This window comes from Formica exsecta, unplaced genomic scaffold (genome assembly GCF_003651465.1).
Source record: "Formica exsecta isolate Colony F162 unplaced genomic scaffold, ASM365146v1 scaffold106, whole genome shotgun sequence".
In the NCBI taxonomy this organism is placed as follows: Eukaryota; Metazoa; Arthropoda; class Insecta; order Hymenoptera; family Formicidae; genus Formica; species Formica exsecta.
The window spans coordinates 22957-49348 of record NW_021848400.1 but is presented as its reverse complement, the minus strand read 5'-3'; the positions used below and the strand labels follow the sequence as shown (position 1 = coordinate 49348).

Genomic DNA, 26392 nt, shown 5'->3' with positions numbered 1-26392 from the left:
GATTGTTTTACCGTGGCACTAAAAAGTGAACCTGGCCATGTAATTCCGTCGGCTCTAAAATGGATCTAGTTAACGTTACTGTATAAGCTAGAAAAAACGTCTTATGAGAAACGGCAGCATAGTCCTTCTCAGACTTCTCTCTGACGAAATATTCAGAGACATGTGCTACGCAAAGCGATGATTGAAGATTGGTACGACTGATTGTCGATACATTACAATTACAATAATACAGGCTGTGTTCCGCATTGAGTAATGGCTCCCACATACAGGACGCGGAAAGGTTTGCCGCGCGGTAAAAAGCAACGCGGTAGCGAATCTAGAGAATACACACCAATCTGACTTTCTTGATATTTTTCCGAATTATGAATTTTTGCGGAATTTAGAATTTGTGCATAAATCGTATTTTCTTCGAAGATTCACTTGTAGATAATGTACATATAAATTACAAGACAGATTTCCAAAGAGAGAAAGAAAATGTAAGTAACATACTAATCCAGTTTCTACAAATTAATTAAATTTAAATTTATTATGGTTATCATAGCAATTTAAATCTGTGTGCTTGTCATCTGCTTTCATTTTTGTGATATATATTATTGATATGTTGCGATTAAAACAATCAATGACATTTGCGTAGGAAAAAAAATGTTCACAAATCATTTATGTTCTTTTTACTCTTGACTATATGCAATGTTTAACGCTACATATTTGCTCGATATTTCGTAATAATTAAACGTATAACTCATCGTATCACTCCTTAATTACTATGTATAAAAGTGTATCGTGTACATATAATATGTACACTATATGCACAATGACAATAACATGAAAACATTCAAATTCCGTATAATCGAAAAAGATTATAAAAATTGCGCACGATAAAGAAAAATAGACATTTGCTGATAAATTGATTATTTCTTTGACGTGAAATGAATGTATATGTCTTCGCTTGGTCGGAAAATGAGAGTGGCTCCGTATGAAACTGCATCCGCCGTTTTTACACTTTTCACTCTCCATTTTCTCAAAATAGCTGTTAATATTGTTTTCTCTTCAAGTAAAGCAAATCTCTGGCCGATACAGTTTCTTGGTCCAGCGCTGAATGGAATATAGGCATATGGATTCCTATGTTCCGAATTATCCGGAAGAAAGCGATCTGGATCGAACTTTTTTGGATCTGGCCAAACTTCCGGATTTATATGCGTTATAGCGATTTGCAATACGACTATAGCACCTTTCGGGAGTGTATAATCATCTAAAATAAAACAGATTGTTATAGACTGTATTCTGACACACACGCATAAAATTTTATATTGATAAATTTTTTAATGTAAATATTTTTGTTGTCTAAATAATGGAATATTTGTGTAAAATCCATATTATAATGTTAAATCTACTTTAGATGATTTGATAAGATAATTAGTGATAGAATTTTATTTGTAATAATAATATTTGAAGAATTGATACACACACACATACACGCGGAGTATAAAATGAAAAATAGAATTTTTTCTAGAATTATATCGCAAATTAGAGACCATCTAAAATGTATTTTAAACTATTGATGTTTTGCAGAATCGCCTTTATTTAGCCTCTAATAACTAAGAAAAGAAGATTTCTCTGAACATAAGCATATTTTCTCTTCATCATTTAAATAAAAATATTACAGCTCAATTGCAAGATTTACAAATTTACAAATTAATGTAAATATTTAGGGATCTCTATTATCTTAATATTAATATAAATAAAGTCCTGACATACTTATTTTTACATCTTCCGCTAATTTCCTTGAGACCATAGGTACGCTTGGATAGAATCGAAGCGTTTCTTTTATAATCCTATCGAGATATTTTAATTGCGACAGCTCTTTTACGCTGGCTGGTATCTTTGAATCTTTGAAAACTTCCTCAAGTTCTTCATGAACTTTTTCTTGATGCTCGAGATTATTGCCCAAAAGAAAAAGCGTCCAGGTTATCGCAACCGCAGTTGTATCATGACCCTGTATCATTATATGTCCTTACAATTTTATAACACTCAGTTATAATAACATTATCGAGTCTGATAAGAAGAAATTTTATGTTAAACTTCAAAGATTTTTCTCTCACCTCGAACATGAATGTGTCGACTTGTGCTCTCAATTCATCATCAGTTAACGGAGTTTCGGCCTTCTCATTCTCATCTAGTAACAGATCCAGAAAAGCTTTCCTCTTTCGCTTACCTAACAAAATAAATTTTACAAAAATAATTTAAAAAATATTTATACAAGCCATCAAAGCATATATATAACAATAATTTAATAATTTAATAATCATACCCATATCAAGTTCGTCATCCTCGTTTTCCGATTTGACAGAACTGTTTCGCGATTGTCGTGAAATCTTTTTCTTACGTATCACCTGAAATTTATCATTTATTCGTTGTAAGCTTGTTGAATTTATCCCAATAAAAATTGTGTAAACAATTAATTTAATAAAATTCTGCCGATATCTTAATACATTACAATGTATTATTAGCGTCTCTTTTTGCGCATACCTCATTCGTAAATTTATGTATTTTGCTAAGTCCTGAATTGTATTTTCTTCCTGAAGGCACTAAGTTATACAACCAATCTGACCAAAGCCACGGTTGACAAAATCGGTCGGCTATTAATTTAGAACTTCTAAAAATACGATCAAAACGTTAAACTGATATAATAACATATTAATGCTATTAAGTATATTAAATATAAATTAATCAAACAAATTCTGTTGTTAATTCTTAAACAGATCTTCTTAATAAGTCATTAATGCTGTTAACTATTTTATTACTAACAAAATAATGTAACTCGTGACTTTTCGAACCTATGTATTGTTGTGGTATACTCGGTTTCAACTTCTTGAGCATGTATATCCACACCCATTGCCGTCTCTGCAAAATAATTATTTATTATTATTATCGCCATAACTTGCTTGTCAATGTATGCTATATTCTTTACAAATTCCATAAAAGAATAAAATTAATACTTATAACTCTCGAAAATAATATTGAGTCAAATAATTAATTTTTATATACCGAAACTGATATAAAATTTTGCTTATATTTAAATATCTACGAGAATAAGTCATATATTTATTCTCATAATTATATAAAAAATGTCACGTAAGATTTGATTTCTGCGTTGGTATACATATACAATGTCGGAAATCGAGATCATCGAAATTATACTAACAGAATAGAATGATCTTGTGTGCCGATTAAATTTGACTGTAGAGAATAAATTCAATGTTAAAGCAAAATCATCTATTTCTCTAGCAAACATATTTTTAAGTGTTGATTTAATAGCGAAATAAATGAATAAATAAATAAATAGGCAATCAATTTATTATTATAACGAAAGAACTTATATATTGGTTCAGCAAAATTAAAATTTATAGTACTTGACAGATCTTTTTATTATTCATATCATGTAACTGAAAATTTGTTATTGCAGCACAAAATATACTGTGTCAGCGATACTTTTGTCTACAAGACATATTATATATTATAATGATGTGATATATATATATGTTTATTACCACATATAATGTCGAGAGCAACATTGTTAGCGAACGGAAAAATATTGATAGCTTTTCCTGTGTTCTTTGCTATTTCTCTCTCAAGACATTTTGTCAGAATCTCTGCTTTTTCGGATATAACCACGGCAAATTGATCCAATATACTAAAATGGAACGTCGGCCCGATGAGTTTTCTATCATGATTCCATTGTTTTCCTGAAGCAGTTCAATCAACAATACATTTACGTCTTAAAAAAATTGTACGAGACATAAAGAATATAAGTGCGCAAAAATTAGTATAAAAATGAAAAAGAACATTTTATTATACAATTTTATATTTTATTTTAGTTTTGTTTTTTTTTTGCATATCGCTACCAAATATTTGTAGTGTAAAGAAAATTCCACAAACAACTGACTAACGTTTTAAAGCGTGCCAATTAATATGAATAATTAATAATATGTAAAATCAGTTACACAAGTAATCACACAAAGATAAGAACACGAAAAAAATATCTCATTTTTTGTTAGGTGTAAATATATACAAAAATTTACGTAGTTGCATTAGAGTGAAATTTTACTCTTCTGTTTTCTTGTAATTTGTTCTAAATGCTTTCGCGAATAACCATATATCAAAAACGCATAATCTGGTATAAGCTGCAATGTACTTTTCATCTTTAATGAAGTATTAAAAATAGTTGTAAAAGAGTTTATGCGTTTACCTGTAGAAAGTAAAAGCCCTTTGCCTAACCAAGATTCCATCAAATGATAAGGAAATCCTTTCTCGATATTTACGGTGCTGGGTAAAATAATCTGTAAAAATGTGTTTAAAAAGAATATAACCGTGCGCGTAATAATTTATCACATTTATGTTAAATAGGATATCTTTTTTCATATTTCTAATTTTTTCAAAAACAGAGTTTCATATGCAAAACTTTTATTCCATATTTACGATTTATTTTTTCATGTATCGTTAATTACATTTTTCCTGATGTACCAGTAGAAAAAGACATTCTATTTTATCATTTTTATTTATATTCTAAATATGAAACCGATAATTGACTAGATCGTTGAATTAACTTGGAATATATAATTGAGGAATATAAGGTTTACCGTGAAATATCTCACTCGAGAGGCGATTCAGTTTTTTTAATGACGCAGATATAATATAGTAGATGCAAGAATATATATATATATACAGGGTGGCTTTTCCTAATAAAAAAATCTTTTTTTTATTGTCAATATTATAATAGATCTCAATTTACTTCGGCGATGTGAAATATCATCCGCTGAGTCTGCATATTTTTCTTTCTTTATAAGATGCAAAGATCATCAAGCGAATTATCTTTTCAAATAAAAATCAAGCAAGTTCAAATAATCATCAAACAAGAGAGTCTTTTCAAATAAACAGTATTGAGATTTATCGACACTATATGCACATGCACAACACATACAAACTCGATACGATACAATACACACAAATAAAATTGTTTTCTAAAATAATAAATTACTGTTTATTCTACAATCACCAAAACAATGAATGGCTAAAAGCAATTATTAGGAATAAATTATTTTACTTTAACAGTAAATTTATATTTTTACAAATAAATATAATCAGCAAAAATTTTTCTATTTCATCGAAAAAAAGAAGTTTTGTTGTAACATTAAACTTGTAATATTAAATTTCTTAAATTCGTTAAATTTAACAAATTCTTAATTTAATAAAATTTTTATTTGTTAAATTTGTCATATTTAATTTCTAATATTTAATTTGTTTCTTTATTTTGTTATAATATTAAATAATTCATTATAATAGCAAAATATGGACATATTTTTTATATATGCAATAACAGCAATTGTATTACTGACCATTAACAAAATTCTTTTTCCCTATTACATCAAAAAACATTTTGATAATTTATAATAATATGTTTATAAAAGTTTACTGTATTTCTATTTCTATTACTATTAAGAAAAAGTTTCGTTTTCTTACGATATTATAAATTACTATTTATACACACACATTTACATCGCAAAAAATATAACCGATACTTTACTATAAGATTTTGTTATACTATTAGTAAGATTCTTTTCATTCTTACCTCTAAAAATTCAGGTTTATAGATATTAATGAACGGTTTCATGCCAACAAAAAAAATAAAAATTCCATTTTTAAAATCAAGCATACGTTGCTCAAGCCATTGCATGCGTCCTGTAGCGATAAGCACATAATTAGATTTTCAGTATTTACTAATTATTATACTGATTTAAAATAAATGACAAATTTTTTTTCAGTTGTTAATTCTTTTAAACTTTTTACTAAAAATATGTAAACAATATTTGTAAAAGCATATAATAGCAATATCTTATTTATAAAGTTCTTCACCATAGTCCGTCAACTTCATTAATTCAAATGCCACGCCAAAAGGAAATCTACCATATTGAGGAATATTTTTCAGCTTTCGTCGAAGAACATACTGATGATACACTGTCAATATAATCGCGGGGATTAAAGCAACGAACAAGGCGCACAGTATCAAAGAGATTAACTCCATTCTTATAGCCTGTAAACATATTAAACAGCCCAAGTTACCAAATATGTAAATGCATAAATTATTATAAATACTTTTTAAAATAGAATTACATTGAAATTTTACACACACACATTGACAAATATTTCATTGACACGATGTTTATATCATTATTATCTTCACTAACTCAGAAAATTTTATAAAGATACTTTATTAAAGAAGATTGGATATAATGTGTATATAAATACATATCATCGATGAAAATTGAATATAAAATTAATGTGATTGATAATATTTTGTCGGCAAAACATTTATTGATTATTTCTATGTAACTCGTCCAAATTTGGAATCTGTGTTCATTGATCGAAAGATTCACGAAAATCGCAATAAATTATTTATATTTTATTTTTCCACCGTATTTCATTGAGATCTTTAAAAAGTTTTGCGGTTTAAAACGTATAATTATTCTTGTTTGCTTCCTCATAGAGGAAGCTTTGTTTTTGTGACAAAATTTTTTTATGCCAATGTGTTCAGAATGTTCCAAAACGTCAAAAAATCATATTCCTAAAAAATGTATGTATTGTATGTACGGGATGTTTGTCCAACCTCTAACTTCCGCAATTTTTGAGATATCTGGATAATTTTTTTTATATGGCTAGAATATTATTAAAGGATGGTTGGTATTGGATTTGATGAGGATCGGTGAAAAAGTTCATTTTTTATAAAATTTTGAATTTTTTGAAAAATGTTTGTACACGTTGCAATTTTCGCAAATTTTGAGATATCGGATTAAATTTTTTTACATAAATAGAGTATCATTAAAGACGCTAAAAGTGAAGATGATTTCCAGGACGACGTGCAAAAGTGTTTTGGTCAACAACAGAATATTAGTATTGAGACAGCTATCAAGTCATTAGAATGCATTACTGACAGCTCCGTTCTTTTAAACTGTTTATCAATGTTTCTTGTGTTATCTTTTCTTATAATAAAGTGAATTAAGTGTTTCTTAAATGAGTTTTTACATTTCTGAAAATGTATAATTTATAACGATTATATAAAAATAAAAAAGTGTGTAAATTAGAAAATAGCATATAGCTTCTTTATCTTTTTATTTCGCTCACATCCTTTATGAGGAAGCAAAGATTGAAAAACCCGCTTGCTTTAAGGAGCTTAAGCTTTGTGAGATAAAATGGTGAGGAAGTAATGTGCAAGTTTCTAATTTACACAATTTTCAGTTTGTTTAACAATAATTTAAAGATATGATATATATGGGTGTTTACAAAATATTAAAGCAATATCGAATTTCAAATTTTTGATCAAACGTACATTTGCGCAATAATATAAGCGCTCCATCATTACTGTTTAATTGAAATATACGTATATAACCGAGTTTCAAAGAATTATTTGCGAAATTAAGTATCCGTCCGTACTTTGTTTTATGAGTTTTTTTATTAAATTACATTTTAACTTTGCACGAATTACTTTGTGTCTTGAAAAAGTAAAAAACGAAACCACGAATGTTATCTAAATGATACTGAAAAAATGCAAGATTTCGGTACTTACTGTTCGTTACGTCGGAGCAAACAATAATGCTTTGTCAAAATATTTGTCACTTTTAGCAAATATCGCTGCGCTTCACTACTAATTATAAATCATAATTTATCATGCTTTATATATAAATATAGTATAACTAAATATAATAAAAATAAAATAACCGAGAAAAAGAGAGAGGAGAAGAATAGATGCTTTAAAAAAAATGTTTTAGAATAACTTTTTTTTTTAAAGCAGAAGATTATATAATTGTTTTTACTTCTTCTCGACTCAAGATTCGATCACGAAATGATGCATCTTAATCTTTATCATTCAAGTCTTAATCTTTATTATCTTTTATCTTATTTTTATTTTCAATTCTCGCTTTGCGCTACTCGAACCAGCAATATATAAATACTCACAATGTAATATATACAACGAAACCGGATCACTTATCTTATAGAATTTCTCCTCGCAAGCATTTGAAATGTTTCTGTACGATTAAAAATATGCCGTTTTGTGTGAACTGTCCTTTGATAACAATAAGATACAAGATGTAAACCGATAAATACGATAATTGTTTGCATATAAATAGTATATCTAACAATAAGTAATAGTATATATAATAATCTCTATTTATGTCGTGTAATGACATAATGTATATAACTTCACTATTGTGATCTTCTTGCGTATTCAGCTGATCATGGTTCTTAGTTGCCAAATCGGTTACGATAATAATTTATAAATACTTGATTCTTGCTTTATTCTTGACAGAAAATTTTTTACAACCGGTAATTACTGTTAAATTATTGTTTCAGTAGTGATGTATGCACACACATGTGTTAGATAATATACAATACGTATATTGCAATGTTACATTTATTAAGCGCATTTTATTGTCTAAATGCGCTTAATTGTTTATTATTTTTTTAGTTAAAATATATTGAAGTATTTAGCTTAAATACTTAAATATTTGAACTAAAAAAAGATAGTATATTACAATAAAAATCGCGTACGTATTACGATAAGAGAATATAAGTATTTGAATAAGTTAATAGAATTAAAAAATTAAGTAGTTAGGGAAGCTCAAATGATGAATAAGAATTAATAATAAATAAAAAACCTAGGTCAATTAAAACCCGGACACTGTACTTAGAGCGTGAACAATAATTATTATCTTTCTTTAGGAATACATTAACTATGCATTACAAATAGTTCAAACATTTCGATCCACTTCGGTTCCTTTTCAATGAAACTCGGATAAAAAGATTAAGAATTAAAAAGACGCAAGCGGCAAATCTAAATGGAATTATTATCCATTATAGAATCCATTATTATAGAAATAATTTCGGTCCTATTAATAATCAGATTTACCATGCAAATAATAGGTTCTCGTTATGAATAATTTGGCGTCTTCTTCTATTCGACAAAAGACCATCATATTATTCATAACGAGAACCTATTATTCGTGTGATAAATCTGATAATTAATAGGATCGAAATTATTTCTTTTTGTTCCATCGAATGGTGTGTACACATATTGGAAGCGCGTTAAACTATAATGTATAATTTTATTGCGCCGTATTATCCATTCATATTTATCATTACGTCACTATGCTTTAGATGGATTTACCGTTTGTATCTTTTTAGTTTTTAATCTTTTTATCCGAATTTCATTGAACAGGACTCGAAGTGGGTCGAAACGTTTGAACTATTTGTAACGCATAGTTAATGTATTCCTAAAGAAAGATAATAATTGTTGTTCACGCTCTAAGTATCGCGTCCGCGCTCCAATTGGCCTTGGTTTTTATTTATGATTGATAAGTGTTTGTAATAAACGATAACGAAATAATTTATTACTTATTTATTATCAAACCAACATGGCTCGTTGATGTTGTATTTAACAGGCGGCAAAGAGATTAACATATCGATGCGTAGCGACGCGCGACGTAGGTGAAAATTCTCCACAGGTGAAAAGTATCTACGAACAACAGTCTGATCAAAACGCTGTGCAATAGAATGCGAGAAAATTCGACAACTGTGACCTGCTGGCTTTTTACGACCTTTTAAGATAAACACGAATCAATAATTTAAATATATGATATATATGGTGTTTACAAAATATTAAAGCAATATTGAATTTCAAATTTTTGATCAAACACACATACATTTGCGCAACAATGTAAGCGCTCCATCATTACTGTTTAATTGACATATACGTATATAACCGAGTTTCAAAGAATTATGATCCGTAAAATTTTGAATATACACTGTTAATTTTGTTTCCGAATGATTACTTATCTTAATTTTATATAATAGGATTTAAAGAATCGAGATAGCAAAGATTGATCTCTCCTCAAAAAATATCCGCCCGTACTTTGTTTCATGAGTTTTTTTATTAAATCACATTTTAACTTCGCGTGAATTACTTTGTGTCTTGAAACAAATAAAAAGCAAAACCACGAGTTTTAACTAAATTATACTGAAAAAAATGCAAGATTTCGATACTTACTGTTATGTCGAAGCAATTAATGTTCAAACAATGATGTTTTACCAAGATATTTGACACTTTTCGCAGATATCACTGCTTCATCACTTATTACGTATTATAATTTATCATGCTTTGTACATAGAAATGTAATATAATTAAATATAATAAAATAACTAAAAGAAAAAGAGAGGGGAGGAGAATAGATGCTTATATAATTGCTCTTACTTCTTCTCGATTCAAGATTCAATCGCAAAATGATACTGCTATTTTAATGTTCATTGTTTGAGTCTCATTCTCGCTTTGCGCTACTCGAATCAGATATATATAAAAATTCACACAATGCAATGTACGAAGTCGAATCATTTATCTTATATGATTTCTCCTTGCAAGCGTTTGAAGTGTTTTTGCACAATTGGAAGAATGCTGTATTGTGAAGTAACTTTTGATAACAATGAAATATGTGACAAAAACTGATTGAAACAATAACCGTTTGCATATACATAGTATATTTAAGTAATAATTGTAAAGCACGCATACTTAAGAAATGTTACAATATATACATAATAAGCTTTAGCTCAGGCAATGTGTGAAGTGTAATCTCTATCTTCATCGCGTAAACGTATAATGTATATAATCTCACGTAAAGATATAATGTATATAATCTCTGTGATTTTCTTGCATATTCTGGGCTGCGTTTGAGAAAGTCACCCATGTGCACCGAGCATCGTTTTATCTTCATTATTTATTAAAAGTTGAACAAAGATAGAATGACGTTCTCGAACGCAACCCTGCTGATCATGATTGTTACTTGCTAAACCGATTATGATAATAATTTAAATACTTGATCCTTGCTCTTTATTCTCATCAGAAAATTTTTACGACCGGTAATTGCTGTTCTAGTAGTGATGAGTGCACACACACATGTTAGATAATATACAAGACATATATTGCAATTTTACAAGGAGAAAAATATTATTATTGCCTAGTCTAAATGCGTTTAATTGGTTATTATTCTTTTAGTTGAAATATTTAAGTATTTAGCTTTAATACTTAAATATTTCAATCAGATAAAAATTCTTCGGGCCACAGATAAAGAGCATCAACGAACAAAACTCTGATCAGAACACCGTGCAATAGAGATGCAAGATCATTCGACAATCGCGACCTGCTGGCTTTTTACGACCAGATAAACACGAATCAATAATCTTCTATAAAGGAAATAAAAGCGCATAATTTATTTACTTCTCGTACATTCATATCAAAAAAAGATCATTCGTAATAATTTCATTTTTTTTATTTTTGCTCGATTTGGCAGCTCCGTAAACAAAACATCAACATTGATATACGTTTGATAGGATAATAATTCCATTATAAAATCATTGTAAAATATCCATCAAATTTTCGCAATGCTACTAATTCACAAAAGACAAAAAAAAAATTAACATCTCAAGATTTATAAAATAACAACTTTCACCTTTTATCCGCTCACAGATGCCAGCCAGTCCGCTAAAGATACCATCGCTGATGTATATCTTACTGTTTCGGTAGCTGAAGATGCGGCCTCGTTTCTGTAATGCGCGACACAAGAATCTTTCCTCTCAATTCATATAGACGGATCCAGCGAAAGTAGTGCCGGTGTTTTCTTGAAGGGAAACACTAGTTACTAGGAAAAAGCCGTCATCGTCCACGTCCCAACGCGTCGACTTGTCCATTTGCTGTACAAATGTCAATTTTTTTTCTAAAATGATATTCTATTCGCGTACACCATTTAACACTTGTAACAATCCATACAGGAAATTACATAATTATTTCAAGTAAGTCATAAATCGAAGCGTTTTTAATTTTTTTCATTAAAAAACGTAGCAAAGTTTGCATTTGTAATAAATATAGAATTAAAATATTAAATATTATGTGGATTAGTCGCAAGGCGACTAAGTTGTTTATCATAGAACAAAATCCCGAGACATTTCAAGTAAAATTTTAAATCATGTTGGTACTCTCTCTCTTCAAGCCGAATGATAACATCGTGACTCGCTTGATGCGTATTTTAAATTTCAGATTTTCCGATAATCTTTGACCTCAATTCGCAGAATTATAATCGATTAATAAACATCTATATCAAAGCTATCAGTATACGCAATATTATCGGATAAAAGTTTAAAGTCGAATAAATCACTGTTTTGAGCAATTCCTGAATTGTTGACAACTCGTTTTCATATGCTCTTCTGTGTGTCCTACAGCAAATATTTGCCATAGAAATTCAATTTGAGTTTCGGACATACCACACGCTTCGTAACTCCTCATAATGTTTATCAAATGTATGATTACCTGAATAATCAACAACGATGCAATACCATTTTTATATGTATGTTTTACATTGGATCATCAAATTTTGAATTTATTGTAATAAAACAAATTCTTACATCAATGAGAAAAAAACAAATAATAAAATCACTTAAGAAATAATCTGTAGTAGCAATTGTATAGAAAAAGATATAATTCTTGCACTGAGAATCTCAAGCTATTCTAATATTATTTATAATTGCTAAAAAGGAGTAATCATGTGGCTAAAAAAAAACAAATAAAAATAAAATTTATTTATTTCCAAGAAACATGTCCATCATATCTTTAGAATTTTATCTAGCCTCTATAATATCGAAACAAATAATATTGGTGATTTAAGTGAAATTTAGTAAAACATTAGAATAATTAAATCTTGAGTAATTTTAGAATTGATTTTAACTTTATTCAACAATCTTGTGCAAAATTCAATGCAAAATCCAAATCATTTATGTTTCTAAACATGTTTTATGTTTATTTAAATTAATTTGTATATAAGATTGCATCAGTTTTATATAAATGTATATATTAAGTCTACCGGAAAGTTCTGTCTGTTTTTGGAATAAAACAAAATACAAATTTTTATTACCGTCAATAAACTTTATTAAATAATGTAATTGCCATTATTATTAATGATTTCTTGCCAGCGTGAGGGCAATTTGTATATCCCATTTTCGAAAAATGTTTTATCTTTTGATACGAAAAATTGAACCAGTGCTTGTTTCATATCTTCTTCATTTTTGAATTTTTTGCCCCTCAAAAAATTTTGTAAAGACAAAAACAAGTGATAGTCGGAGGGTGCTAAGTCCGGGGAATATGGTGGATGCGACAGAATTTCCCAGCCTAGTTCTGCAATTTTTTGACGAGTCCCCAAAGCAGCATGTGGCCTAGCATTATCATGATGCAGTATGATGTTCCTCCTATTGAACATCGCCGGCCTCTTTTCTTCGACTGCTGTATTTAAATTATCCAGTCGCTGACAATACTTCTCCGAATAATGGCAATTACATTATTTAATAAAGTTTATTGACGGTAATAAAAATTTGTATTTTGTTTTATTCCAAAAACGGACAGAACTTTCCGGTAGACCTGATATATATACATATACATAAATATTTTAATGAATTAAAATTCAAAAATGACATATTATCACGTCATTTAGCAGAATTATTTTATTATTTCAATTTAACATATTTTATTATTGCAACTTTATCTAATATAAAATGTTTATATTAAACCAATGCATTTACATATTTCATATATAACAACCTTTAATATCCATTTTAATATCAATTCAATATTGGACAATATAGATAAATCAGATAATATAAATTAAAAACTAAGATTAGGATTTTAAATTAATTAAAAATAGAATAAAGATTTTTCGATTGATCAAATCTTATGCAATCTCAGTCTTTACTACATAGCTTTCATGCAGTCTTTCATGCAACCTTTCATGCATAGTCTTATATTGGCTTAAAACGGGTTTAAGAATATCGAAATACTTAATTATTCGATTTCGTATTCTGCAGTAATTGTCGAAATGCATCGCGATGGATCGCAAAATTCAAATGGCTCTGTATTTTTCGTTATTTTTGTATTTCAAAGTACATATCTCGAGAAAAATTATAACAAGTATCGCCTCAAGTATTCATCCTCAACGTAAGTATATATAAAATTTCATTATTATATGCCAATATTACGATTTCGGTATTTACAATCCGTTATATTATGTCATCCTCTGTACGACAAGAACGTCGAAACCGTCACCATATATTTCAAGATATACATAAAAGTGTATAGAGTATATGGTATGATAAATTAATTATTTCTTTGGCGTGAAATGGATGAATATCTCTTCGCACGGTCGATAAGTGATAGTGAGCCCATATTGAACTGTATCCATTGTTTTTACACTTTTCACTCTCCACTTTCTCAAAATAGCTGTTAATATCGCTTTCTCTTTGAGTAAAGCAAATTTCTGGCCGATACAGTTTCTTGGTCCAGCGCTGAATGGAACGTAGGCATATGGACTTCTATGTTTCGAATTATCCGGAAGAAAGCGATCTGGATCGAACTTTTTTGGATCTGACCAAATTTCCGGATTTGTATGCGTTAATGAGATTAACAACATGACTGTAGCATCTTTCGGAAGCGTATAATCGCCTAAAATAAAAGAGATTGTTATAGACTGTATTCTGCAACACATAAAATTTTATATCGATAAACTTTTTAAGTATAAATGTTTTTGTAGTCTAAAAAATGTAGCTTTTGTGCAAAACCTACAATATAATGTTAAATATAGTTTAGACAATCTGCACAAGATAATTCGAAATAGAATTCTGTTTGTAATAAAACTATTTGAAAAATTGTCACAACACAACACAACACAACACAACACAACACAACACAACACAACACGAACAACACACACACACACACACACACACACACACACACACACACACACACACACACACACACACACACACACACACACACACACACACACACACACACACACACACACACACACACACACACACACACACACACACACACACACACACACACACACACACACACACACACACACACACACACACACACACACACACACACACACACACACACACACACACACACACACACACACACACACACACACACACACACACACACACACACACACACACACACACACACACACACACACACACACACACACACACACACACACACACACACACACACACACACACACACACACACACACACACACACACACACACACACACACACACACACACACACACACACACACACACACACACACACACACACACACACACACACACACACACACACACACACACACACACACACACACACACACACACACACACACACACACACACACACACACACACACACACACACACACACACACACACACACACACACACACACACACACACACACACACACACACACACATTCACACACGTGCAAAATATCAAATGGTAAATGGAATTTTTTCTTTTCTGTTGCAAATAAGAGACTGTCTAAAATGGATTTTAAACTATTGGTCTTTTGCTGAATCGTTTTTATTTAGCCTTTAATAAATAAAAAAAGATATCTCTCTGAATAGAAACACATTCTCTTCATCCTTTAAATAAAAATATTATCGTTTAATTGCGAGATTTACAAATTTCCGGATTAATGTAAATATCTTAAGATTTCTTTTATCTTAATATTAATAGAAATAAAGTCCTATCATACCTATCTTTACATCTTCCGCTAGTTTCCTTGAGATCCCAGGTACACTTGGGAATAGTCTGAGCGTTTCTTTTATGATCCTATCGAGATACATTAACTGCGACAATTCCTTTACGCTGGCTGGTATCTTTGAATCTTTGAAAACTTTCTCGAGTTCTTCATGAACTTTTTCTTGATCCTCGAGATTATTGCCCAAAAGAAAGAGCGTCCAGGTTATCGCAATAGCAGTTGTGTCGTGACCCTGTATCATTATCTCCATTTACAATTCTATAACACTCAGTTATAATAACATTACCGAGTCTGATAAGAAGAGATTTTAAGTTAAACTACAAAGATTTTTCTCTCACCTCGAACATGAATGTGTCGACATGTGCCCTCAATTCATCATCAGTTAACGGAGTTTCGGCCTTCTCATTCTCATCTAGTAACAAATCCAGAAAAGCTTTCCTCTTACGCTTACCTATCAAACTAAATTTCATAAAAATAATTTAAAAAATATTTACACAAGCCATCAAAGCATATGTATAACGATAATATAATAATCACACCTATGTCAAGTTCGTCATCCTCGTTTTCCAATTTCGCAGAACTGTTTAACGATTGTCGTGCGATCTTTCTCTTACGTATCACCTGAAATTTATCATTTATCCGTTGTAAACTTGTTGAATTCACCCCAACAAAAAGTAATGCAAATAATTAATTTAATAAAATTCTGCCGATATCTTAATACATTACAATGTATTATTAATGTTTCTTTTTGCGCGTACCTCTTTCGTAAATTTATGTATTATATTAAGCCCTGAATTGTATTTTCTTCCTGAAGGCACTAAGTTATATAACCAATCTGACCAAAGCCACGGTCGAAAAAATCGCTCGACTATTAATTTAGAACTTCTAAAAATACGATTAAAACATTAAACTAATATAACAGCATATTTATGCTATTATATTAAATATAAATTAATCAAACAAATTTTGTTGTCAATTTCTAAAAAGATCTTCTTAATTAATCATTAATGCTATTAACCGTTTTATTAACTAACAAAATAATGTAACTCGTGATTTTTCGGACCTATGTATTGTTGTGGTATATTCGGTTTCAATTTCTTGAGCATGTACATCCACTCCCATTGTCGTTTCTGCAAAATAATTATTTATTAATATTATTGCCACAACTTTCCAAAGTATGTTATATTACTTACAAATTCCATAAAAAATAAAATTGTCTCTTATAATCTCAAAAATAATATTAAGTCAAATAATTAATTTTGTTATACACCTAAATTAATACCGACATAAAATTTTGCTTATATCTAAATATCTACGAAAATAAGCCATTTATTTATTGTCACAATTATATAAAATAACACGTAAGATTTGATTTTTTGCATTGATTTACATATGCAATGTCAGAAATCGAGCTCATCAAAATTATACTAATATTATAATCCGTGATTGCATATAGACGAAGAGAAAGAATTTTGCTTTTGCAGTAAAATCATTATTGCCACTGCACATTCAGGCTGCGACCCGATATCAACTGCCAGTATTGAAAACGTATAGATTTTTAATACTGGTAGTGAATATTGGAACGGAGCCTCAATGAACTTCATTTCATGAAAACAAACCGTATTCGATACATTAATCAATTATTCGATATTGCAGATAAAATATATTTCTCGACAGAACAAAAAGATCTTGTGTACCGCGTAAATTTGATTGTGTGAATATAAAAACAAATTCAATGTTAAAACAAAATCATCTATTTTTCCAGTAAATATATTTAACTGTTGTTTTAATAGCCAAATAAGTGAATAAATGGATAAATAAGCCATCAATTTATTACTATAATGGAAGAACTTATTCAACAAAACTAAAACTATCTAAAACAAAACTAACTGATTCAACAAAATTAGACATTTAGAGTATACTTGGCAAGTCTTTTTATTATTGATATCACATAACTGAAAATTTATTATTGCAGCATAATGACCAATATTATACTATAAAATTTTATGTTATTACCATAATTTCTATTTATTCTTACCTGTAAAAAATCAGGTTTATAAATATTAATCATCGGTTTCAAGCCAACCCAAAATATGAAAATTCCATCTTTAAAATCAATCATACGTTGCTCAAACCATTGCAAGCGTTCTGTAGCGATAAGCACATAATTAGATTTTCAGTATTTACTAATTATTATACTGATTTAAAATAAATGACAAATTTTTTTTCAGTTGTTAATTCTTTTAAACTTTTTACTAAAAATATGTAAACAATATTTGTAAAAGCATATAATAGCAATATCTTATTTATAAAGTTCTTCACCATAGTCCGTCAACTTCATTAATTCAAATGCCATGCCAAAAAGAAATCTACCATATTGAGAAATATTTTTCGTCGAAGAACATACTGGTGATATAAGACACTGTCAATATAATCGCGGGGATTAAAACAACGAACAAGGCGCACAGTATCAAAGAGATTAACTCCATTCTTATAGCCTGTAAACATATTAAACAGCTTTTAAGTTACCAAATATTTAAATGCATAAATTACTACAGTTACTTTTTAAATTAGAATTACATTTGAATTTTACACACACACACATACACACCCACACACACACACACACACACACACACACAGATTGATAAAGATTTCATTCATATAATATTGCATCGTAAATTGATTTTTTATTATAATGAGATACATAATAGAAACTGATTTCATATGCATAATATGCTCCCCATTTGATGCCTGAGATCGCTTTAAGAATGTTGATCCTGGGAATGGTCCTGTTTTTTAGTTTGTTGATATGAGCTCTCTATTTTAATTCCGAATCGAGGTAAATCCCCAGAAAACGAGGGGACCAGGAAATTGGAATGTTAGTGTTGTCTAATTTGAGGAAAAAATTGTTGTTCCTAAGTAATACACGTTTATCAATATAAAGTTTTATGTGTGACAGAATACAGTCTATAACAATGTGTTTTATTTCAGCCGATTATATGCTTCCGAAAGATGCTACAGTCATATTGGGAATCTCATTAACGCATACAAATCCAGAAATTTGGTCAGATCCAAAAAAGTTCGATCCAGATCGCTTTCTTCCGGATAATTCGAAACATAGAAATCCATATGCCTACGTTCCATTCAACGCTGGACCAAGAAACTGTATCGGCCAGAAATTTGCTTTACTTGAAGAGAAAACGGTATTAACAGTTATTTTGGATCCAGCCGATGACATGTTATCGCGTGGCTCGATACTCTCGCGAGATAGTTGCGAAATGTGGTATCCTAAGATTGACTGACAAAACGATTGCCGCCAGTCGAAGCTGGAAACTCTCAGCGGCTAAACCAGTGGGCTAAACTTTTTGTGAAGATAAATATATAAGCGGTACGTTCGAGAGCTCGAGTCAGTCTGATCGAGGAACCCGTACTGTTAAGTCTAAGAGTGAGTTAATCCTATAAATGCTTCAGAGAAAAATTTAACAAATTTTAACAAGCAACTTTTCTTAGATGTTGCAACATTATTTCTGCATGTTACACATATAAATCGAAAGATATTTTTAAAATTTCTAAATAATATATTTTTAGAAAATACAATTAGGAAATGTTTTAGAGATACAGATCAATCGAAATATCCAGTTGTATAAAGTTAATATGTGTCAATTGGAACGATATTAGTTTCTAGTTAAAGAAACATAAATGATGTGTAAATGATACGTAACGTCATTAATTTTCTACGCAAATGATGATTGCTTTAATCTAAGGAAAAATTGTAAGTATGTCTGATTGTCGATTACAATAATAAAATAATGAAATTGTCCATTTGCACAAGTTTATAGCCATATAAAGTACAAATGAAGTAGCGCGCTGAAGTCTCTCACCTAATCCCCACTTTGCCCAAAGTTGCGCGGAACGAGGTCGTTCTCTCCGTGAACACAGTATAGCTTACATATATTATGTATATGCAGATAGCAAATAGAATATCGCTTGCATATAATATAGTATGTATATTGTTACGTTCGTCGCCCTTTCTCTCTCTCACACTCGCGCAGATGCAATGAAAGGACACTTCCGTAAAAATGAGAATAACTTTATACACAGAAATATTATGTACAACAGGAATACAACGTTCATTCGTAACCGAGAGTGACACGTTTTTCTAAGCCGAAAGCCCCGAAACAACAACAACCCACCTTTGTTTAACAAATCCCACTCGTTGTTAGGGAGAACGCCTCGCAGCTAATGTAACACCAAGCATCCAGCGTAAACGTAACACTGAGCGTCCAGCGCGAACGTAATACTCTAAGGTTCCGGGCACATAAAAAAACTTAAGTAGTAAGACTTAAGACTTAAAAATTTCAACTATACGGAATTTTCAGCGCAGCTTACGTTTCAATATGGCTGCCTTACTGTTCGACCGTGATTGGTCAATTCGCTTACGTCTTAAGTCTTACTGCTTAAGTTTTTTTATGTGCCAGGGCTCTTAGAGTTAACAGTTCGGACTCCTCGATCAGCCTGACTCGAGCTCTCGAAGTGTAACGCAAATACAGCTCACGTTACGATTGTTGACCAAGCAAAGCGCTGACAACGCGAGCCACGCGCGAAGCCCGAGCGACCTCGCAATCACTTCATTGCGATAACGCGGAAATCAGGGCAAGCGGAATAAGGACATTGCAAAAATGCAACGTAGAAGTCCTACTTAAAAGCGAAATAAAAAGGAATAAGGAAATTGCGAAAATGCAAGCAAAGAAGTCCTACTTAGAACTTAGCGTGCATCCGGATCTTGCCGCCAAAATCGAGACACGATACATGGTCTTGTCGCTAAACGATCCTTTTCCGGGAAACCAAGGGGAGATAATAAAAAGACCCATCGCTAACGAGCGGCGGGCAGTCTTTATCTGATGTTTTCCTAGTTTTTCTTATCATATTTTTATTTTTTGATCTTTATTATTGTCACGCCATATGTTATTTATTCTTCTTTTCACCTTATTGTTCATGATCGATGTCATTACTCATCTCAATAACTAGTGAGTCGGTCTCCTACATTTACACAATAGTTTTAATTACCTCTATTTTATATATTTGCACAACATGTGGAACGCCGTTTATAGTTGTACATTACGTATAGATATGAGTTTTATAAATCGGACTCTGATTTTCGGCATAACAACCGCTAATTTAGTTACCTTCACAACGACATGAAAGAATTACCAACGTTCATAAAGATGTGAGAGACCTCCGGTTCTCTTTTTCTAATTTTAATTTTAATTTTTAATTTTAACTCATGTATAACTTTGTATGACGAATTTTATAACCATGAGACGTTAAATTTATGTTTGTTAGTGTAATTTGCGCTGAAGATGACCCAAATAAAGGGTCGAAACGTTCGAAATTTATATTAGTATTAACTTATCACTAATAATAAATAGTTTGCGCACCATGTACCGCGCTTGGCTCTAAATGCTCTTTTCTATTATATTTGATTTTAATCCAGAGAGCCTTTATCATTATTACTTTTAAATTAAAGTTTCTTGACATTGAAACATAACGTGAAGGAAAGCTTGATTTGAGTGAAGTTTTCTTATTAAAATACGTCATTTTATAGAAAAGTTTTATTGAAACAAATATCCGTTTTGTTAGTATCAAGATTGCTGTAAAATCTCGTTCAATACATCTTGATGGGAGTGACCGTGTTTGTCTCTTCTTCGAAATTAATTCTTCCCTGAATTACATCGATGAAAGAGAGTTACCGATAAGTTCTTCGAGAATATACAAGCTTCTTCGAAGTTACGCCCGCATTGAAAACTTTTTGATTGGTATTCTAATTTATTTAACATTTCGAAATTAATCGACCAGAAACTTTGCGAACATTAAAACTTGCAAACTTTAATATTTATTTGGCACATCTGCATTACAATATCTCGAGATTCGTTTAAACTTGTAACCCGTTACTCGTTAACGCTAACAATAAGAATATAATCTGCTAAAAGTTCCGTGTTTCGGAATATAATTTATTAATATTGATTAAAACGTTATGAATCAAGTAACGCGAACGTGGCCAAGCGCGGCTAGAAACGCTACGACTATCAAAGATTCGTCAAACTTATTAAAAGTCACATGAAAATATCTCAAGTCAAGAACGAGATAATAAACGCGATATTTTTTATTTCTTTCTCTCGTTTGTCGAGAGAAACTCTTGGCACACAAGAGCTGACGGATCGTGTCAATTCAACAGAATCGCACACAGTGCAAGTGGCGCAAGTCTATGCATGATCGGACAAATCGAATTACGGAAACGCGTTAAAGCCACCACGTTTAGCTTCCACTTGAAAGCATCAATCTAGCAAAAGCAACATGCAACATGCAATATTTGCTTTTACTTGTAATTATCATCTGTATTTTACGAAATACGGAAGTTAGAGACAAACCGAGTAAATTTAATTTTGGTTTAATATCAAGATATTATTTCGCTTATATAGAGAATTTATTTTATAAGATGAAAGAAAACGACAAGAAAAAAAGGGCCAGTTAATGAATGCGAGTATAGATACATAAATTTATAATAGTTATCTTAACAAAAAAAGTATATACTAACTTGTCAGTTTAATGCTTTAAAGAGCAAAGTAAACTGGCAAAGTAGATGTATAAACTTATCAATACTCGTGTTCTCGTAAATTTACACAGTTACATTGTAGCTCTGCTCGCATCGTTTCTACTTACTTTGATTTATAATATTAAAGAGCCTTTTTTCGTTTCTCTTATTAGATATCAAGATACCTGTGTACTATGCAAAATTTTCTGACTTTTTTTTTTATGCGACTTTAGAGAAGTTTATCTATTATATTCTCCTTTGCTTTCATTCATCTGAATTGTTACATTTCGCGTAATTAACTTATTATATATCTGAAAAAAAGATAAAGATTGAATTTTTTGTATATCAGAACATTCTGATAATACAATTTGATTACGTAAATAAATAAATATTTCCTTTATTTACGCTATTGCTTTATCTTCAATCAACAAAACAAATCGTTTGGAATGTGAAAAATCATGATGATTGTGTAAGAATTGTCGATGTTAATGAAACCGTAATCAGTTTCCGGCAGGACATTGGTCTCGGCGATTTAATTATAACCAGTTTGATTGCTTTTTGGGGCTTCCTGTCTGAAGACGTAACAATTGTTTATCGATTTCTCGACATCTCGTAAGCGCAAATTTTTTCCGCTTCTTCATTTGTTACATCAACATAGTATTAAATATATTTCCGGTTATTTTAATATTCTTTATCTCCTATTGTTAACTCGTCAATTTTGTACGCTAAGATCGAACATTGCAATATTATTCCAAGTGTCTCTTGGATTTTGTGTATTTTATATGCTGAAGTCAACAAGTCGCGCACTCTCTAAAATGACGTATAATAATTGGATCACTACGTGCCGCAGTACAAATACAAGTTATGTGCTTTTCCTGGACGATAAAGATACTGTCTTTCTTTACGAACGATAAAATGAAATTTATTCTACTGTCGTTTCATCATATTTTATTATCTTGCAAACTCACAAAGTAATATACGACTTTGGACAGAGTAATCGTGAAGAAATACGAGCGAGACATGTACTTTAGTAGAAAAGCATGTTTGTAGGAAACGGCAGCAAAAATCTTTGTGACAAATTTATAATAAAATTTTGTATGTTAATTTTAATCCTGCATAGTGACATGATTTAATATGATGATGACGGGGTATCTTTTTTGTAACTCAAAGTTTTATAAACTTAAACATTTTTTAATTCCTAAAATGTGATTTTCTCTCTCTCTCTCTCTTTCAAATGTTTTAAAAGAAACATATAATATAAATATAGATAAACTTTAGACAATTATAATTTTTTTTCACAAAAAGTTACCTTAATAAAAAAAAATACAAATTAATATTAGTTTACAAAACTAGTCGCTATTGCAAAAATAGTATTTACGTATTCATGTGGAGTTCTCTCTTGTTAAAAGCTGTTAAAAAGATCACTTTGTATACTTGAATACAAGCGCGAATAATATTGAGATATTTTACCATGGTACGGATACACGGTAGAAATATTAAAATATAGTATTAGCGGTATTTCTGGAGCATTCGCGCAAAAAAAGATGGAAATGAAATAGCAACGAGAAAGTGAAAAAGTGATCCTTGGATTAATATCTTGATTCTGCAGCTCGCCGATGGGAATGTCGACGTGAGGGAGAAAGACTCTTTAAAAAAGGCAGAGAGAGAGAGAGAGGAAGAAAGTGGAAGAAAAACGATAACGGACCGTCGTACGATTCGATAGAGCTCATCAAGATTATCTTACCACAATTAATAAACTCGCAGCCGATCGCTTATCATTTTTTATGCGATTTCCGTTCTTTCATCTCTCGCCTATTACCGTGCGACCCGATAATACGATCATGATTTAATCGTTTCACTGCATTTCCATTTTGACAAGCCACGAATAAAATTTCAGAAAATATCAAAAAGTGAAAAATATTCAAGGCATTTGTAGTATGAAATATAACCGCAGGAATTTAATAAAAAGAAAAGTCAGCATTGTACACGTCAAAATTAAAATTCATTAAATGAGATTACGTATATATTGTATAAAGATATATATATATATATGTGCAAAATTAATTTTTTGGCAAAGGTAATTTTTTTATATATTTTAACTTGCTCTCACATTTTTTTTCTTTTTTATTTTACTATTCATTACTTACATACATTTTCAATTTTTTCAAGGAATAAAAGACGACGAGTTTGTAATAAATAAGTAATACAATATTACGTCAATTTAATCCGTAAAGAAAAAGGGAAGCGTAAGGTTTCTCAAAAGGATTATATTTTATTTTATTTGCTACGTTCTCTTTCACCTCTTCGCAGAAAGGATCTTCTCGTTACAATTCCACACGTAAAAAGATTTGCCGTAATAACTTTAATGAACTGTAGACATAGTGTTCTTTCAGACGAGACTTCACCATATCGCAAACAAAATCGTGCAGAGATAGAAACGGAACAATAAAAATATTAAATATGATTCTTTTGATTATCGCGCGTCTTGCAATTAGCTTAATTTTTATATAACGAGAATATTTTCAACCTTTGTGAGTTTTATCAGAAAGTATAAAGAACATATAAAGGAAGTACAAAAATGTATTTTTTCGCGACTAAATAGTTTTCAATATTTTAAAGAAATAAATATGGTTACTAAAGTAAAATATTTTCTAAAATAAATTCTTTGCTGAATCTGTGAGATACATTGCAGTTTCCCATTTGTTTCGGTTTATATGTTTATAAAGCTCGCCTATGGGTTTCATAATTTAGCTACGTTTTTAGATTCTGTCCAATAAAATAAATTTTTATCTTCATCAAAAGACGTAGACGAAGTATTTGTTGCAGCGATCGCGCATCGAGTCAAAGAAACGTACGATCGAATTCGCGATGTCTTGTTGACATTATTTTCATAGAGTGCATGTAGGACGCTATTTCATTTTTATCTCATCTCTATAACGAAGATGTGCTCTTTAAACTTTCAAACCGAGATTCGTAAGTTTATTTATATTCTTTGGATCTACGCTCGCGTACGATTTTTGTTTTTCATCCGCAAAGAGTTTTTGATATACTCTTATCCTTCAGAGTAACTTTTGAGAATTCGTGCTCATGGCATTTCGCGCGCATGTCAAGTAAAAAAATTAGTACTCTTTTTTTTTAATTAACCGATGCGATCGATCAGAGTAAAGTATATATGCAGATCGTATTATAAAATGGATCGTTCGCGTTTTACTTTTGCAGAAGACGCAGGCGATTTCCAAGGTGGCGACTCCTCGGATTATACGGACAACGCTTTGGAGAATCTGATGCGAGCGGCACAAAAGTGAGTGGATTATGTTACTTGTCAATCCCGATTTCATCTTCCTTTTCACGATCCTTTTCAAAGAGATCTTTCTCTGGTAACCCTTTCCCGTTTTTCGTAATTTTTCCATTTGGCTGACTGTTGCGGAAATTGCATGCTTTCTACGGACGCTGATATATAAAAAGATTAAAGTAAATTTTCTCGTAAATTTTTGCAAAATAATTTATCATTGATAAAGAAAGAAAAAGCTTTCATTATGCGAATATATAAAAAATAGCATGCGTGTATGAATCTTACGATGTCCTAAATTTTAACGTCCTTCGAGAATTATAAAAAGATATGAAAAAAAAAAAAGAATACAGATACTCGAGAAAAAAGTCTTTTATTCGCGCGGTCTCCAGAGAAATCTTTCCGGCGTCCGTGTGTATATGTCGCGTTATTCGCACGTTTGTGTGTGTGTGTGTGTGTATATATATGTATGTATATATGCATGTATGTATGCGTGAATGCGCGCGATGTGCTGCGAACCGACATTGTGATTTCATGGTCCCCTTCTTTCATGTCTCGATGTCTCGATGTCTCGAAAAGGCATTCTCTCGATTCCCCTAATCTCGAGTAGACGTTCCTCGTTCATATACTTGTTTAGGCGGGCTTGCATAAGACGCGGCGGCAACTGCGATCACCGGCCGAAGGACTGCTGCTACAGTTCCAGCTGTCGCTGTAATCTCTGGGGCTCCAATTGCCAGTGTCAACGGATGGGTCTCTTCCAGAAATGGGGCTAAGCCATATATCCTTCTCTCCCTCCCCCCCCCCT

General features: G+C 30.9%; 2 protein-coding genes across 9 annotated transcripts in view; both read right to left on the bottom strand.

Annotated features, from left to right (window-relative positions):
• Positions 1-500: 500 nt before the first annotated feature.
• On the bottom strand, positions 501-20088 carry LOC115234198 (cytochrome P450 4C1-like). 6 transcript variants are annotated; one of them, XM_029805041.1, is made up of 13 exons: positions 10097-11465; positions 8008-8116; positions 7619-7696; positions 5911-6088; positions 5627-5736; positions 4247-4337; positions 3549-3743; positions 2835-2901; positions 2527-2653; positions 2309-2390; positions 2100-2212; positions 1756-1993; positions 501-1249 (listed from the first exon to the last, which is right to left on the bottom strand). In XM_029805041.1, the coding sequence occupies exons 4-13, from the start codon at positions 6077-6079 to the stop codon at positions 909-911; spliced, it is 1533 nt and encodes a 510-aa protein (XP_029660901.1). In that variant the 5' UTR covers positions 6080-6088; positions 7619-7696; positions 8008-8116; positions 10097-11465; the 3' UTR covers positions 501-908. The 6 variants fall into 6 exon arrangements, with proteins under 6 accessions (XP_029660901.1, XP_029660918.1, XP_029660909.1 ...); XM_029805058.1 differs by lacking the exons at positions 7619-7696; positions 8008-8116; positions 10097-11465 and adding an exon at positions 19900-20088; XM_029805049.1 differs by lacking the exons at positions 7619-7696; positions 8008-8116; positions 10097-11465 and adding an exon at positions 11550-12604.
• LOC115234185 (cytochrome P450 4C1-like) overlaps positions 14147-26392 on the bottom strand; it is a 26062-nt gene continuing 13816 nt past the window's right edge. The window contains exons 6-11 of one of the 3 annotated variants that reach the window (XM_029805002.1): positions 16767-16833; positions 16462-16588; positions 16243-16324; positions 16042-16154; positions 15698-15935; positions 14147-14581 (exon numbers count right to left, since the gene is read on the bottom strand). In XM_029805002.1, coding sequence (XP_029660862.1) covers positions 14241-14581; positions 15698-15935; positions 16042-16154; positions 16243-16324; positions 16462-16588; positions 16767-16833 — 968 coding nt within the window. In that variant the 3' untranslated portion in view covers positions 14147-14240. The remainder of the gene's footprint in view (positions 14582-15697; positions 15936-16041; positions 16155-16242; positions 16325-16461; positions 16589-16766; positions 16834-26392) is intronic. The other 2 variants (XM_029805013.1, XM_029804992.1) reach the window with 2 other exon arrangements.

What these genes read in the sequence shown, in the direction of transcription:
- LOC115234198 (XM_029805058.1), bottom strand. Translation starts at nt 6,079, where the DNA reads ATGGAGTTAATCTCTTTGATACTGTGCGCCTTGTTCGTTGCTTTAATC. An exon ending in AATGAAGTTGACGGACTATG is followed by an intron (nt 5,737 to 5,910) that starts GTGAAGAACTTT and finishes TTATCGCTACAG; the next exon opens with GACGCATGCAATGGCTTGAG. An exon ending in AGGGCTTTTACTTTCTACAG is followed by an intron (nt 3,744 to 4,246) that starts GTAAACGCATAA and finishes GAACTGCTTCAG; the next exon opens with GAAAACAATGGAATCATGAT.